Source organism: Gasterosteus aculeatus, chromosome 15 (assembly GCF_964276395.1).
Source record: "Gasterosteus aculeatus chromosome 15, fGasAcu3.hap1.1, whole genome shotgun sequence".
Lineage (NCBI taxonomy): Eukaryota > Metazoa > Chordata > Actinopteri > Perciformes > Gasterosteidae > Gasterosteus > Gasterosteus aculeatus.
In genome coordinates, this window is record NC_135703.1 from 4,429,288 (window position 1) to 4,445,284 (window position 15,997).

At 45.0% G+C, this 15,997-nt stretch overlaps 2 protein-coding genes across 4 annotated transcripts in view; both read right to left on the reverse strand.

The window, feature by feature from the left end:
- Positions 1-160: 160 nt before the first annotated feature.
- cln8 (CLN8 transmembrane ER and ERGIC protein) lies at positions 161-3,325 on the reverse strand. Its single transcript, XM_040199944.2, has 3 exons — positions 3,177-3,325; positions 2,191-2,843; positions 161-1,884 (listed from the first exon to the last, which is right to left on the reverse strand). The coding sequence occupies exons 2-3, from the start codon at positions 2,713-2,715 to the stop codon at positions 1,558-1,560; spliced, it is 852 nt and encodes a 283-aa protein (XP_040055878.2). The 5' UTR covers positions 2,716-2,843; positions 3,177-3,325; the 3' UTR covers positions 161-1,557.
- Positions 3,326-4,452: 1,127 nt separating this feature from the next.
- The window catches only part of dlgap2a (discs, large (Drosophila) homolog-associated protein 2a), a 77,114-nt gene continuing 65,569 nt past the window's right edge, over positions 4,453-15,997 (reverse strand). For all 3 annotated transcript variants that reach the window (XM_078089496.1, XM_078089497.1, XM_078089495.1), the window contains 5 exons: positions 13,518-13,606; positions 12,972-13,411; positions 12,524-12,615; positions 9,789-9,941; positions 4,453-9,261 (listed from right to left, as the gene is read on the reverse strand). In XM_078089496.1, the coding sequence (XP_077945622.1) occupies positions 9,055-9,261; positions 9,789-9,941; positions 12,524-12,615; positions 12,972-13,411; positions 13,518-13,606 (981 nt within the window). In that variant the 3' untranslated portion in view covers positions 4,453-9,054. The remainder of the gene's footprint in view (positions 9,262-9,788; positions 9,942-12,523; positions 12,616-12,971; positions 13,412-13,517; positions 13,607-15,997) is intronic.

Genomic DNA, 15,997 nt, shown 5'->3' on the forward strand with positions numbered 1-15,997 from the left:
CCTCAACCGAAGAGCGTGAAATATAACTAAAAACTATGTCAAAGCCGTGGCTGTCAAGAGCAAAGAACCAGGGCCACACGCAGAATTACGCTTATTCCGCCACCTACAGGCAGACGCGCTGTTGCACAGCCTGAAGAAAATCACGGGTAACAATACAGCGTGAGAGCAAACATTTTATTCTGTGACTCATTAAAGCATTTCACAACACAGAGAGAAGGTTGAAGCTTAGATCTTACAGAGTCCTCCACCAAACCCATTGTGCCAATTACAGGCTTGATTACCAATTGACTGCAAAGAGAAAAGTATTTTTTAGTAACAATATAGTATTTTCCAATATAAAGTTAGAAATGGATGTTCTTAAATGTAGAGTTGTTATTAATACATTTTCTTCAAACTTATTTGCGTCATAAAAGTCATTGAGGTTGTTTGATGTATTTAAAAGCAAAAGAATATCCACCCAACCAGAGTGGAATAAAATAAAACTGTTGGTTATATATATATATATATAAAAAATTACAAATGAGCCACAATACCGTTAAAGCTGAAACACTGCCGGTAAAAGTGAAATACTGTAAAAGGATCAGACACTTTGCAGTAGAGACAATTAAACAAAAACTTCTGATGACAGATTTGATGACGGACAAACCAAAGGCTTCCAACACAATGAGGCCATTGTGTGTAATTGCATAGGTACAAATTAAAACTTAATTTGACACATAAGGTAACCCCAAAAGTCATTATTATCAACAAATTGCTTGGTTAAATCAGTAGACTGCTTCAGTTACCCCACATTACATCTCCATTTTGGACAAAAGGGCCTCTATGGAGAGGACCGGTCCTGTGTCCTTCAGTGAATAAAGACGATTGTGTCCGAAGGCCTTTTCTTTCATGACCACGGCAAACATTCCCGTCTCTGCTGACACCAAAAACAGCAATGTGACTCATGAGTGGACTGATCCAATTGTCCTCTTAGTAGGTAACGGCTTCAATGACCAACCAATAGCGCCTCATTCTGAAAACTTTACTGCTTTCCTGTTCCAAAGCCCCCCTGAATAGACCAAAAGCAGCAGTGTGAATATCTATTTGAATACACACACACACCCCTCAAGCCACAACACATGAATCTTTCAGTACCGTATTATATTACACATCTGCTTTAAACTGCACCTTAATTGGCAAGTTTTAGCACCTCAGAAGCTCCTGTAAGAAGCCCCAACGCGTGTATTCTTCAATTGTGAATAACAAATACATGATTGGTTAACTTAAATTTCCCAACAATGCGTCCTGATTGTGATGCAAACAAGCTGGTGTTCCCTTCCACTGCCCTACAAACTCTTTATAAGATAAGAAAACCGGGGGGGAAATCAAAATAAATCATAATGCAAGTGAAACCTAAAGGGAAGACAATGTAGGAGGCAAATATTATAAACAATAAAACCCTGACAATCTTTCTTTATCCTGAACAAAGGAACACAAGGAAGTTGTCTTATAAAGCGTTCCAACGTTCATTAGCAAAAGAAAAAGTTATGGCATCTCCGAGACGGGGAAAAACGCCCCTCAGCTGGCGTGCAGTTTGACGGACGCCGCAGGCCGCCCCCCCGCGGCCCCCGACGGGGGCGCGCTCTTCTCGCCAAAGTTCCAGTCCACAGGGTGGAGCAGCTGCATGGTCTTCTTGTGCGTCCAGATGGGGTTGATGACAAACGTCAGCAGAGCGAGCCCAGTGAACAGGAGCAGGCGGGGGGGAAGCGCCACGTGGGCGCTGAACTCTGCCCAGTGGGTCAAGAACACCCACCACATGAAGTAGGTGAGCACCATTCGACAGTGGAACGAGTGGATCATCACCCACTGGTTGGCTCTCCAGAACAAGGTGTGTGCGTAGCCAGCCTGGAGGGAGGACAATAGTTTAAGTATTAAGATTATTTTGTTGACATTTTACAATAAAATAAAAATCACATCCTTGAGTGAGCAGGAGGAACAGAGAAGGATCAGGTACCAGATGTTTTCTATTTCTTTTTTTAGAACTTCCTCTTTCTAAGAATGCTATCTTGGCACAATCTAAACATGCACCTAAAAAGGAACTAAAACCATGTGTCACCTCCAGTTATCTCTATAGTAGAAGACCAGAAGATAAGAGATCTTTTGGAGGGGCACAGGTCACGTGCAAGCATCCCCCCCCCTCCCATGCACTACCTTCAGTAGCATCCAGGAGATACAGGTGAACGGCGTGCTCATCTCCAGCAGCAGCGTCACCATGGACAGGAAGTGTCCCGTGGAATCCCAAACCACCAACGACGCGAACCCCGACAGCGCGAAGAAATGGTGCGTGGCCAGCGGGAGGTCGAAGGAGCGGAACACCGCGCCGGAGGCGTGGAGCGCCACGTTCTCGAACACGAAGAAGCCGGTGGCCGTCAGCACGTTGAACCACGACCAGGCCTCCTGCCCCCGCGTCCGGTCTCTGGTCACGGCCGAGTCCTCGGTCAGGGCCCGCAGGCCGGCCGCGGCGCCCTGGACGCCGAACACCGCGCGCGTCGCCGCGAGGTTCCAGAAGACCTTCTCCTTGGCCGCCAGCGAGGCGTAGGTGCGGGACAGCGTGGCGGACAGCAGGTGGGAGAGGAGGAAGATGCCCGCGTAGACGCAGAAGGCCAGGGAGATGAGCTGGAGGCGGTGGTCCGCGCCGGGACGGGGGGGAGGGCCGGAGCGCTGCTCGGGATCCATGTCGTTCGGAGGGAGCGGGGCGGTGCGGGAGCGCAGGCCGAGCAGAGGCTCATCTACAGCGGGGACTGCGAGAGGAGACTGGCGGGTGCATGCTGGGTCTGTGTGGCCGCGTAGCGAACGACAGAACCCTGGTGAAGGCAGGGAAGACAGACATTTTATTTCACTGAAAACAACAAAACCCGGACCTGAAACTAAGTTAAGAGCGAATTGTCCGCTATAACTCGGTAAAGACACTGAAGAGTGTCACGTTTGGTGTTTAAGGCTTTAAAAAACACGACGAGTCACATTTCCACGCTGTCAATCTCGACTTAAAACTGTGTGTAACAAAAACAAAAAAACAACAACCTCAACCGAACCGTGTAACCTTAGCCGACTTAAGCTAACGGAATGCTAACAACACGTCTGGGTCTCAACTGCTAAGTTGTCGCTTGTGTGCGCAAACAGGTCATTGTGGTACGTACCGTACAGCGGGGCCTCTGCTGGACGGTGTCCCGGTGCTGTGTTCAAGCCCCGGGTTTAAATAAAGTTAATGACAGGAGCGTTCACATCATACGACTTCAATTTGGTCATGTGACACCCCCCCCTCCCCCTTAAACAGGAAGTGACGCCCACTTTAAGACTCCGAACATCCTATTGGTCAACGCCGCTCTTGCACCCTCTGCAATTGGTTATTTCCCGGCCCACACTTTACATGCACTGAGCGAATTTGCGATTTGTCATAATATAATAAATAATAAAGTGATACAGTGAACAGTTACATTTGTCTTCACCCCCCACAGTATATAACAGATATATATGGTTGTATGTTTCACCTGTAATGCATATTAACATATACATATTGCAACAATTTGATTGAGAGAAGAGCTTTAATTAGTTCTGACCCACCAGCTCAATATGCTCAATATACCGGAGATATATATATATAAACTCAAGATAAATAGGTTTTAATGCATCCGGTACATATTGAGCAAAAAATATTACATTTCCACATTTTTCCACTGGTGGGTCAGAACTAATTAAAGCTCTTGGTAGTGAAAAGTAAAGGAAAAAAAACAGCTTCTTTTCATATAAGTACTTTGAATAAAGGTAATGAAGGACAACATATGTTGTGTGAAATCCAACTATTAACTGCTATAAAAACTGATCAACCCGTGAGTATCATTCAAAAATCACATCCTTGAGTGAGCAGGAGGAACAGAGAAGGATCAGGTACCAGATGTTTTCTATTTCTTTTTTTAGAACTTCCTCTTTCTAAGAATGCTATCTTGGCACAATCTAAACATGCACCTAAAAAGGAACTAAAACCATGTGTCACCTCCAGTTATCTCTATAGTAGAAGACCAGAAGATAAGAGATCTTTTGGAGGGGCACAGAGGTCACAACCTAAACATGCACAAGACCTAAAAAGGAACTAAAACCATGTGCCCACTTTAAGACTCCGGACATCCTATTGGTCAACGCCGCTCTTGCACCCTCTGCAATTGGTTATTTCCTGGCCCACAAGTTACATGTACTGAGTGAATTTGCGATTTGTCATAATAAAGTGATACAGTGATCAGTTACAAATGTCTTCACCCCCCACAGTATATAACAGATATATATGGTTGTATGTTTCACCTGTAATGCATATTAACATCTACATATTGCAACAATTTGATTACATATTGGCATTACAACGGCGTTGACCAACGGTTTACTCTCCGTAAAGAAGCACCACACAGACAAATCATTCCAAAGTTTTTCTTCAAAAAATTTAATTGCAGAACTATTTACACTGGATGACCTCAGCAATGCTCAAACTACTCAAAGAGGCAAAAGTCTTTCAATAGCTCAACATGGAAAAAGGTAAAATGCAATTGTGGTTTCAAACTAAGCAAATAATACAAAAAAAGAACCCAATGATACCGGAAGTTGCACTAAAATAACACACAGGAGAAATGCAAATGTCATTGACTTAAATAAACATCTCAGTGGGACTGTGGAATAATTTCTAACTCTCCAAAATGAATAACTAAGTCTACATTCAGAATCAGTATTTCGCATGCCATCATATCAGCTTATAAAATAACCAAGAAAGAATGACAACAAGAACATGAGCAAATGCAGAAAATAGTCGTGTTTCAATGAAGCATATATTATATATTTATATTTCTATATATATTTATTTACAAATAATGAATATTTGGCATTATATTCATCCTCACTATAGATATGATATACAAGAGATGAAAATAGTTTTAGCTAAACGACTACCTTTTTAATTTGATCTAGTAATTATAGTGGTTTCACATGCCGAGTTGAAGGAAGTGTCGTACGAGTCTCAGCGAGGCCGACGCTCTCTCCTCGGCATGGTTACCAAAAAAACGTCCCCTTGAAATAGTTCCTACCGGGGGATCAAGAGTTAAAAGCAGACAGTTGAACCAGAAGTAAAGCCACGGATGCCAAAACACGAGCTCAAACTATAGAAAGACGTCGTTGGAAAATGGGGAAAGGAAGTTGATGGCATGAATGGTTTACTTTTCACAAATAAACTGACGAGGGACGATGGGGCTGCGTAGAGCGATGATTTTGCAGCAGGCCGAATACGTCAGAAAAGAGGGTACTTGGAGCTAATTGCAGCCCTAAATGACCCTAACTTCACCTCAGTTGAATCCCAGTCGCGTTTCATCCCTGCGGGGCTCGCATGCACGCCTCTCACGTCGACCCGAGCGGTTCCACATTAAACGCCAATCGAGAGAAGCTTGAAGTGAAGACAAAGTCACATGGTGACCGGAGGCCCTTGAAGCTGCTCGTATGCCTACTTGGAGAAAAATCTGTGAAAAGGTGAGAAGCTTCCCATGAATGGAAAGTATTTTCAATGGGACCGAAGGGAGACTTGAACTCGACTTTGACCGTTTAGCTGAAACTGATTCCATAATACATCCCGAAAATTTGCCTGGTCTCGTTGCAACAATGCAAATGCCTGCTGGAGGAGCGAGAGATGCATCAAACTGAACCCGAGGCGGAGGATACACCTCATCTGTTTCACAGCCCTGATCAATTTGCATAAAAGAGAAACCCTTCTGTTGTTTCAAAGAAAGCCTTCAGTAAAACAAGCTGAGCACAGACCGATAGAAACACGCGTGACGCTGATGCTCAAGTCCTCCAGGCCACGGCTCAGCAAAACATGCATCAACGCAGGCTTCGAGGGCCTGCTTCATCTCACCGAGGACGCAGAATCTTACGTAAGCTGCTTTGCTTATTCAAAGGAGGCAGGAGGAAAATCCCCCAGCGCGGCGCCGAGCGCCGCACACCGGCCTGTTTGGCCCGGTCTCCTCCAGGCCAGCGTACGTTATGTCAGGCCGGGTCCGTCTCCCTCTGCCTGCCGTCTGCCTGCCGCTGTGGCAACAGCAGGGGGACGTCTCTGTTAAAGGTCCCTGCCTCTGTGATGAAACACCCCCCCCCCCCCCTCCTCCCGCCCCTAGCTGAATTATAGATGGGTGTGCTTCTTAAAGAAAAGTGTAACCTATCACTCAACCGTGGGCTATTAAAAGCCCGATCATCAACCGAAAGTATTGCGCTTGCACGTGTGAAACGATGTCACCGCTGACTTTGGGTACTTGGTGACTCGTGTGACCGATCTGCACGTCGCAGCTTTTCAAATGGCATTTAAAAAAATTAAATATTTGGCACATGGTATGTTATTAGAAAAAAAGAATTCACCCTCTTTACTGAATGTGTTAGCACTAAAATGCAACAACAACATACAGCAAATATGTAAAAATGTATTTTCTAGTTACTCCCACGTGACAAACGTCCCGGGTCCCATAAGGAACACTGGCACAATCACTTGTCATAAAAATAGATTTTCATGTGATGTGTTCATCAGCTGACAGCGCATTTTGTTGCATTGATTGTTCGTATAGTACTGTTAAATAAAAGCAGCACCATTTAGTTGGTTGACTACCCAACATTTTTACCCATAAACTTCAGTTTTTAGGTCAGTAATTTGAATATTGGCAACTCACTTAAGACTGATGTTCAAGTTTCTGACTCCAAAGTTTGATGATAAAGAGCAGCAGAACGTGAGCTTTGGCTCAAGATGAGACAACTATGTGAGAAATGTATTTTGTAACAACCTGGAAGTACATTTTATAACCCCTACTGACCGTTATGCAAGAACCCAAAACTTTCACAGCACGTACCGTGATTGGGTTGCACCAGCTCTTCGTAAATCCATCAGTAAGTTGGTGTGTATTTAGCATTTAGATATTCAAATCAAAATTTGCGACGAGTTCTGTCCTATTCATGAAATGTAAGTTTAAAATCTTCATGATTAAAATACATTTTGTTCCAGCGTAATGTCATGCAATATATCTTTTATATAAAGACTTTAACTCCTCACTCTCTTGCTATGTATTTACACGCTAATATTTTGCCAGTGGAAACAGTTACAGCTGGATGGAGATACACATGTTAAGGGTGCCGTCTAAGGCCTGTGTGACGTCCACTCATAAAGTGTTAACAAGCAACATCCAATCGCTGAGCTTCTCCTTAACAAAGGTCGCTGGTATTTTATCGCAACTAATCTACAGGATTTATTTGCGTGGTTTCTGTTAAATGTAGAAACCGCCACCTAGCGTGTGAACGCTTTCTGTCACCAGAAAGCTGAACTTACGAGGAGCTGGCGCTGTCGGTACATCTCAACATTGTTACGGGACTCAAAGGCAAATGAGAATGTTGCGCTCGTTGAATCGTGTTATGACAAAATATCACACGCTGCTGCGCAAAGCCACGCAGGGCTCAAATTTGAGTTATTCGGGACGTGCTATTTGCATCCCCACGGAACGCCTTTGCCCTACTTTAGTTTCGTTATTTCCCAGCGCTTCCTAAAGGGAGTGAATCAAGTTAAGACCCTGCTGCAGGAGATTTTCACAACACAGAACCTTTCAAGAAATTTGAAGATCAGAAATCATTTTTGGGGTTTGATGAAACTAATATGCAGATATTTTTTGTTTATGTGTTGGCAGTTTTTCTATCACTCCTCATTAACTGCGGCTGAGGGCGCTACTTGAAAGGGCCTGAGAGAGGTTTACAAGATGAAAACACAGCAGCATGGTTCTGTGTGTGTGTGCGTACTGTAAGTAAGTGTGTGTGTGTGTGTGTGTGTGTGTGTGTGTGTGTGTGTGTGTTTGTGATCCAGCCACGGCATGTTTGCACCAAATCAAATTTTTTCAAAAGCAACAGAGACTTTGACACGAGGGAAGAAAAATTGTACACTGTGAATATTCTGCCCGTTCACAATTCAAAAATACAACAGTACTATTGTGAACGTATTGAGTACGTACATTTCCCTTGGAAATAGAGAGAATTGTAATAAGTGCATAAGTGCATTCGTCTACACATTTTGATCTAAGGGGTTACACAGACTTTTATACTTTTGTTTCTACTGCATTGACATAGCGAAAATGTTGGCACAAGACTTGCATGTTTTCAGCTTCAAGTATACGTCAATTTTGAAAGTCGGCAACAGGAACGTGAGATATATAGGAACGCCGTTTGAAAATGTGCACATAAACGAGCCGGCGGATGTCATTCTTACACCGAGAACCAGGAAAAACGTTTGACTGCAACCAGATGGCGTCGAAAGCTGCATTTCACAACACTGACCAGTCCAGTCGAGCTTATACGGGCCGCCTGAATAACCTTGGAGGGGCGATCAGTGCCACGTGCACATAGTTGAGGTATTTCAAGCATTGGCACTTTTCAAAGTTTTTGAACTTAAAACAACTGTGTGATATTTTGCTCGTAATTTAACATTCACCCCGTAAAGACAACGAAAAGAGTCATAATATAAACTGAAGTTATTGAAAAATACTGAAGGGTTACTCACGTTGACCATTTTTGCAAAACTTAAAATAAACATATTTTCTTCTCATTTGCTCTTCATAGCTCAAAGGCCTGGTTGCTGGTAGGTTTTCAAAGCTGCACTTTTTAAATGGCACTTTGCAAATGCTGAACAACTACGGACGTACTCATCCGGGAAAACTGGATGAGAGAGCTCGTAGACTCGGGTGCAAAACCCACCCATGTCCGACACACACACACACACACACACACACACACACACACACACACACGCGTATGCGCTAACACTTATTCTGGCAATGGGGGAGCAGGCCCGGCGCATCCTACAGACCGATGGTGTAGGCGATGGGCGCTGAGGATGGCGATCGAGACCTGGCGACGGATGGATAAAAGAAGAGTACAGAGCGTAGCGGTCTAGAAAAAAAGGCTAGTTTTATAAGTCGCTCGAACGGAGGAGCAGGGAGACGCGTCGACCCCCTGCAGCCCATCTTCTCAAAGTCTAGTCTGAGCCTCGGGGATATAGATCTCGATACTGTCCGCCCGCTCCGAGGCCGAGTCCTGCCGGAAGGAGGCGGCCCGCTTCGCCGCCATGAGCCTCCGACGGGCCTCCTGCCGCCCCCTGTCCGGGAGGTCCAGGGACTTCTCCCGGGTCACCAGGCTCCTCTGTCGAATTGTCTTCTTTGGTACAGGAGCTGGTGGCTTCAGGTGAAAGAGCAGATCAGAGCTGTGATTAGTAGCGTACTGGGATTAAAAGTACAAAGGCAGCGTTTTTCTTTATCACAAACTAAATATAAACTAAATAAATATGTTGTGGACTCATGTGTCCAGACACAGAGGTGAATATATGTGCATTTTAATGTACCACATTTGTCTGGAAAAGGAGGCAGAGTATGTTGTTCTTTGTTTTACGTAAAAATAATGTTTTATTAGTATGATTATTGATAAGGGGCTGTTTTGAAATAAATTGGGGTTGAAACGTTGCACCACCCTTCCACAACTACAACAAATATGAATATTAAAAAATGGTGTTGAAAAAAGAAGAAAATTGGCAAAAGTTATTAATGAAAAAAAGAATTCCAGTTCTGGCAGTTCATTGCGTCCATCTGTTTGGTTCACGCTTCCGTAGGAGAACATTGAATCAGTTTCACTCCTTGAATATCAGAATCATTACATTAAATACACAAAAGTGAAAAACAACCCACAGTAATGTGGTTGCCGCCCCTCACCTTCTTCTCCGGGCTGTCCACGGGCCTCCAGTTGTTTTTCTTAATCTGCTGCAGCCGGTCAAACTTCATGGTGACATCATCGATGGAGAGCTGCAATAGGTCCCAGAAGCCAGCGAGGTCCTGAGAGGTGGGCCGCGGCATGGCACTGGGGTCCTGCCAGGGGAGGAAACACACATTGGGGGAAGCGCTACACGTTGGGTCGCTGGGTGTGTTCCACATAATAAGCATTGCTGCGCTTACTCCGAACTCGCACTGTGTTCAAAGGACACAAGCTGTTGTACTTCAGCTTGGAGCCACTAGATGTCCCCGTCAGACTCATCAAAGGATGCATGAAGGCCAGTTTGGCTTTTTTTCGGTTGAAACGAGGAATAACAACTTGGAGATGGAGACCAATCTTAATTTATATCTTAATCTGAATGTATATCGTAATCTTAATGAATGAAATAATAATCATCATTTGTCAGCTCTGTCTTTTTGTCACCTTATTCATGACACAAAATCAAACCTCCTATCGAGGAGCGACTCGTCGCTTCAGGCTTTGTGGAGTCATGAGATTCTGTTCCAATACTTAGATTTCTTTAGGTCATTTTCGTCTGGCTTTTTCTGTGAGGTTTGCGCTTTGTATGTAGTCCCGTCTGCTCCACATGTACAAGTACAATTCTGCTTTTAGATTTAATTAACTGTTTTTCTGTACTATGATACATCACCGTTAATCACAGAGTGTGACCTATGACGATACATGTCTTTGATAGATTCTTACACCTACTGTATGTTTTCCACGCACACATTGATTATAAACAGATCATACTTACTTAACTGTACTTAAAAATAATTTTGCAACTCTGGGCTTGTTTCTATGGGATTATGTCTACGGGATGCAGAGACGTAATGATAACAGATAGCTATTGTTTGAAAGTAAAGCGGTCGCACATGCTTTTTGCTTTGCAGAGTTTTAGTCAACCTGCTGTCCCAGTTTTCGAGTTCTTCCCGTCTGTCTCAAGCCAGAGGATTTGGCAATTTAAACTGTGATGGGACGCGTTGACTCGATTACAACAGAGACGCTCCCCCACCCACAGATCTCATGGCATTTAGATTAGCTGGCAAAGGGTGCCGCTGTCTGATGGTGTAATGGATTAAAAGTGTGCCTCTTAGTTCCTATGATACATTTGATCAGTCAGTTGTGTATTTATTATTATTTGTTTTAGTTCCTAGTGGATTTTCCTGCATGATGTCCTGTCGTACTACAAAGATCCTATGATGCTATAAAAGCTAAATCTTTCAAAATAAAACTGAACATGGGCAGGAAAAGCACCTTTTCATTCAGCTTTCCTTTGGTTACAAATCATTGAATCAGATGACTTCAGACAAATTGTGCCTCAGTATTGTTTCAGTGATACTGGAATTAATGTTGACAGTTATTTAAAAAAAAATCCCTCTTTTACATAATATTATAATAGAGAGTTAGCGTTTCACTTTGATATTGTCATAACATTATGAGATTAGTATAATTCTCCTTTTAACAGTGAATAATGAATATAAATCACGCTGGAAGGAGCCCATCGAGGTAAGCAGGTAACAGAGCACGTTTCTGTTATCTTTAATTGCCAAGTTGGAGCCTCGGCACTTCATCGGCTTTATTCTGACCCTCCAACTCGTGATGTTCTGCAAACAGTCTCAGAAGTCTCACTGCTGCAGAGCGGGCAGATATAGACGACGTCGGCGGCTCTTTAAGCCGTCGGTGGAAGTGTGCGCTTTTAATCCTGCATCTCCTCCCAGGGACGAACACTGTCTGTCTCACGTCGGGAGCCTTTCTAAATCAAGAACTACAAAGTGGATCCAGGTGTACAGAAATTAGACGTCTTTTTAAGCTTCCAATTTGAGGGACATTTATTTCACCAACTGAGGCAAAGCGTGAACTAAACGTCGCATTAAATCTGTAATGACAGTACGTGCATTTGATCATGCAGAGAAATGTTGCATCTTATTGCACAGGAAAGCGTCGCTGCTGAAGCTGCATCTCTGCCGCGATGACGTACTGTTCATCTCAGAACCTTCGGGTCACACATAAATGTGCTGGAGAGCTATTGATGCTCAGTTTGGAAGCTACACGGGGAGCTGTGATTCAGCTGGTCTGCGCCGGCTGATGCATCAAACGCGTGTTGGAAGCTGGAGGACACAAAGGAGCGTGGAATTGTTTCTTATGACAGTTTTCCTTTGCTTTGTTCGCGCTGCGGCGGCACACTCGCACTTTGCTCACTTAAAATTTAGATGTGATGTTTTTCGGATTCATGCATACAGGAGAGAGTTGAGTGGGGTCTCTGCTTTTAAATGTTCGTCTGACGAGAGTGCTACGACTTTGGGTTTGAGCTTTGAAAGCTAAGTACTCCTCTATCGCCATGGAAATAACAAAGAAAAACTTTTCTTCAAAGACTGAGAGATGCTCGGTACGAAGCTACAAGGAGACAAATGGATAATTTAGTGGTTTGAATAATGAAAAAGGCAGCTGGTTTGTTTCTCCCGCATTTTTAAAGCTTATCTCCATCTTTTCATTTTTGTTGGACGCTTCACCATTCATGGACGATTCTAATTAAATTACGCAGGGCTGCATAGAGACTTGCTGTCGAGTTGTCGATGATCGTGTGTGATTATGTGGATGTGATGACACCTGGCGAAAAAATATATTGTTTCTGTTGTTGTTATCAACAAAACCGAACTCCCGGAGGTGGATTTATTACCATGTTTTGCTGACACAGCCAGTAGAATTGCTGGAATTTCTGGGACATAAGCAGCTGAGCGCTTCCTACTGCACTTCGGATTTTACCTAGGACTGAAACAGACACACACACACACACACACACACACACACACACACACACACACACACACACACACACACACACACACACACACACACACACACACACACACACACACACACACACGCACGCCATATCAACCAATGCAGTCCAGTAGATGTGAAACAAGAAGCCCCGCCTCCTGGATGTTTGCCTGGGCCAACCAGAAACGTCCAAAATATCCGCGCCTCCTTATTTCGGGTGGCATTTTCATTCTTGAATGCTGAATATTATTATCATATTCATTATTATTATTCATTATTATCATTAGCCCAGAAAGCAGTTTTGAGCTAAATCTTTATCATTTCAACATGTGCGCAACACTCACTGTCCTCCGACAGGTCGTTCTCCTCGGCCTCGGCCTCCATCTCTTTACACCAGCCTTCGATCCTCTTGGTCTCCGTGTGGAGCAGCTGCATGAACCAGCTCCCGTCCCTTCTCAGGGAGGGGGACGCCCTGCCGGAGTCGCCGGGCGAGGCGGCGCTCTTCCTCGGGGAGGGGGGCTCCAGCTGCCAGCTGGCCTCGCTGGTGGTCTCCCGGGGGCTGGAGGGCTCGGCGGTGGCGCGGTAGTCCTCGCGGTAGCTGAAGAGCCCCTGGGTGCGCACGGTTCGCACCGCCCCGTACTGGGTGGGCGTGCTGGGCTCCGAGTGGCGCTGGAAGCCCCCGCCGAACTGCAGGCCCTTGTCCTCCATGGTGGGGAAGCCCTCCAGCTCCATGTCGGCCTGCACCGCCGCCGTCACGCTGTTGGATCGCTTGAACCGGCCTTGTCTGAGGTGGAAACAACAAGACATGTTCACACGCACGGACCAAAATGGCGAATAGCGGCGAGGTGGAAGATTCCAACGAGCTTCATGCCACAGAACCGTGATCTCACCCCTTCTTGTTGTCCTCCACCTGGATCCCAACAGAGTGGTACTGCCGCAGACCTTTGCCTTCAGACTCGGAGTCCGTGGCTGCTTCGACCTAATGTGAAGAAACGATACAAACCAATGGTGCTTCTCATTATGCGAGCTTCCGACCCCCCCCGGTGCGTCCGGGTTTTATTGGTTCGGCACCGGACGGAGCACCTTAACTGTACACAGCCTGTCAGAAAGCAAACACTGTGTGATTCGTGGAGGCTACGAAACAGGGGGGGGGGGGTTCTGTAAAGAATTTTAGGTTTCCGCGCAAGTAACAAAAATGGGAAGGTATTTTTATGTTGTGCTAATATATTGCTGCATGTCCACTCGATGTGTAAATAGGAAAACTATTGTGCTCAGTACTCAAAGTTAAAAAGTATGGATCGCTCTTTGTCGAGTACCCGCAGCTGTGCGACCACACAGGGACGGGTAAGGCAGCGTTGGTGCTTATTTTGGGATGTGAGGGAGGAGAGAGTGATGGTGATCCCGCCTGCCGATGCATGGCTGCCATCCTGATCCGGGGGCCGAGGCCCAGAGGCTCCCTGGAGCCCCGTGTCTTACCGGCTTAATGGAAACCCCCCCCAACAGCGCTCAACAGCGCTGCTGCTGCGCTTCTCCATCCATCCGTCACTTCTCGTTCCCGCAGCTTTTCATTTCTTTACTGATTCATTTCTTTGCTTTCCATCTTTGAGTAAGAACAAAGCGTTTCTGCCGGCTTACTGTAACAACCTTGTCTTTTTCTTTTTTTACTGTGACAACCAGAAAGCGTCTGCAAAGCAGATGTGATTTGAGTGGTTAAATACTAAACCGGAGCTACTCAGAGAAAAATGGATTTACCAATATTCATGATCAAACCTCAATATCGATTTTGCAACGATATGGTAGACTGTTCAAAGGGGCTTTACAAAATATTTTATTATTTTGATCAATAATCATGGAATAAAACCTAAAACTGCCTTGTTGTTCAGAATGAAATAATGTAACTGCAATGCACATTATGGATAATAGAATATCTGGTCTCGTGAAATGATCTCTATACAAATATGTTGCCCACCCCAACCGTATAATGAGAGAGATGCCAGCCAATTTTTTGGTTAGTGACCAAAGATCTCTAATAGGACACGGATGACATTCCCATCTGCCTCCGACGTGCTCTGCGCTGGTCCAATTAAGAATGTTAGCAGCCCCGACCCTGAAAAAGTCCTCAAACGGCTGCTAGAATGAGTTTTTTTACCAACAATAATCATCACGGCCTTTTCCATCATACATTACAGAAAAAGAGCACATCCATAGGAGGCCTTTAGATCCTCTGGCATCAACAAACCTTCAGTTCAATTACGACTATGCGAGAGCCCCATGAGGCACTGGCTCATCACACATTTCGCGAGAGCCCTTTTGTTTACCGTCCGGCCGGTTTTATCAGGGAGGAAACGCGCGTGGAGCTCCGTGTTGAGTCGACCTCCGTTGCTTTGTGTTGGAAGCAGAGTAAAAACCACCTCGTGAAAACGGAACGAGTTCCGTGTGTGTGTGACGGATGAGGACGGAAGGGGGCAAAACGTCAGTGGTGCGCAAACACACACACACACACACACACTGCATCAGTAATTACAGTCACATCGTCAGCACAGGTGCGGAAACGTTGAGCTTCAGCAAAAAGTTGAACACAGCCAAAACCCCACAAACACCACCTGGTGACATTTCTGTGATGTGCTTAAAGTTAAAATGTTTGACTTCCCTCGTTGATGAACGTCCTTAAATCCTCCAATTAAAGCCATTTCTGTAAATGCACCAATTAGTGCTCTGCAACACTAACATGTCTCTGCTTCAGCTGATGGCTGTCCAAGGTAAGCTATACGAAGGAGTCTCCTTAAGGACAACGGCAAGTCAGACAACACCACGTCCGCATGGTCAAAGATCAAAGGTCAGGATGGAGGTCAAACAGGAAACAACCAATCAAAACAGCGGCAGGCTAATTGAGGTTAATTATAGCGTACTTTGTAAATAGCATTCACTACTGAGTATACAAGGAGGGATAAAACTAGATGAAAAATGACCATTAACTGTGCAAAGAGCCCAAATCTAAAATTCCCACAATACCTTTGAATGTCTGCTCTGATAAAAAAGCATTAATGGCCCTGCGGTGACGGTGCGAGCTGACGCTGATGCAACCTTTAGACTGCGCCTGGAGATCAACAACACCGGAACCTCCGCTCGCATCCGACAACCAGGAAAAGAAAAGATCACACAGAGGAAACACAGGGAAACGACGGAGGGAGAAGGAGAGTGATGTAGGCGAGTAGTAAATGGAGGAGTAGTGAGAGAACCATTCGCTACAACCTTGTGCAGCACGGGATGAATCTTAATGGACGGACTGCGGTGAGGTGACTCACTCGCGATATTTTTAGCTCCTTAAAAGGGGCCGTTGCTGCTGAGTTAAATGCACGTGTGCGTTCGC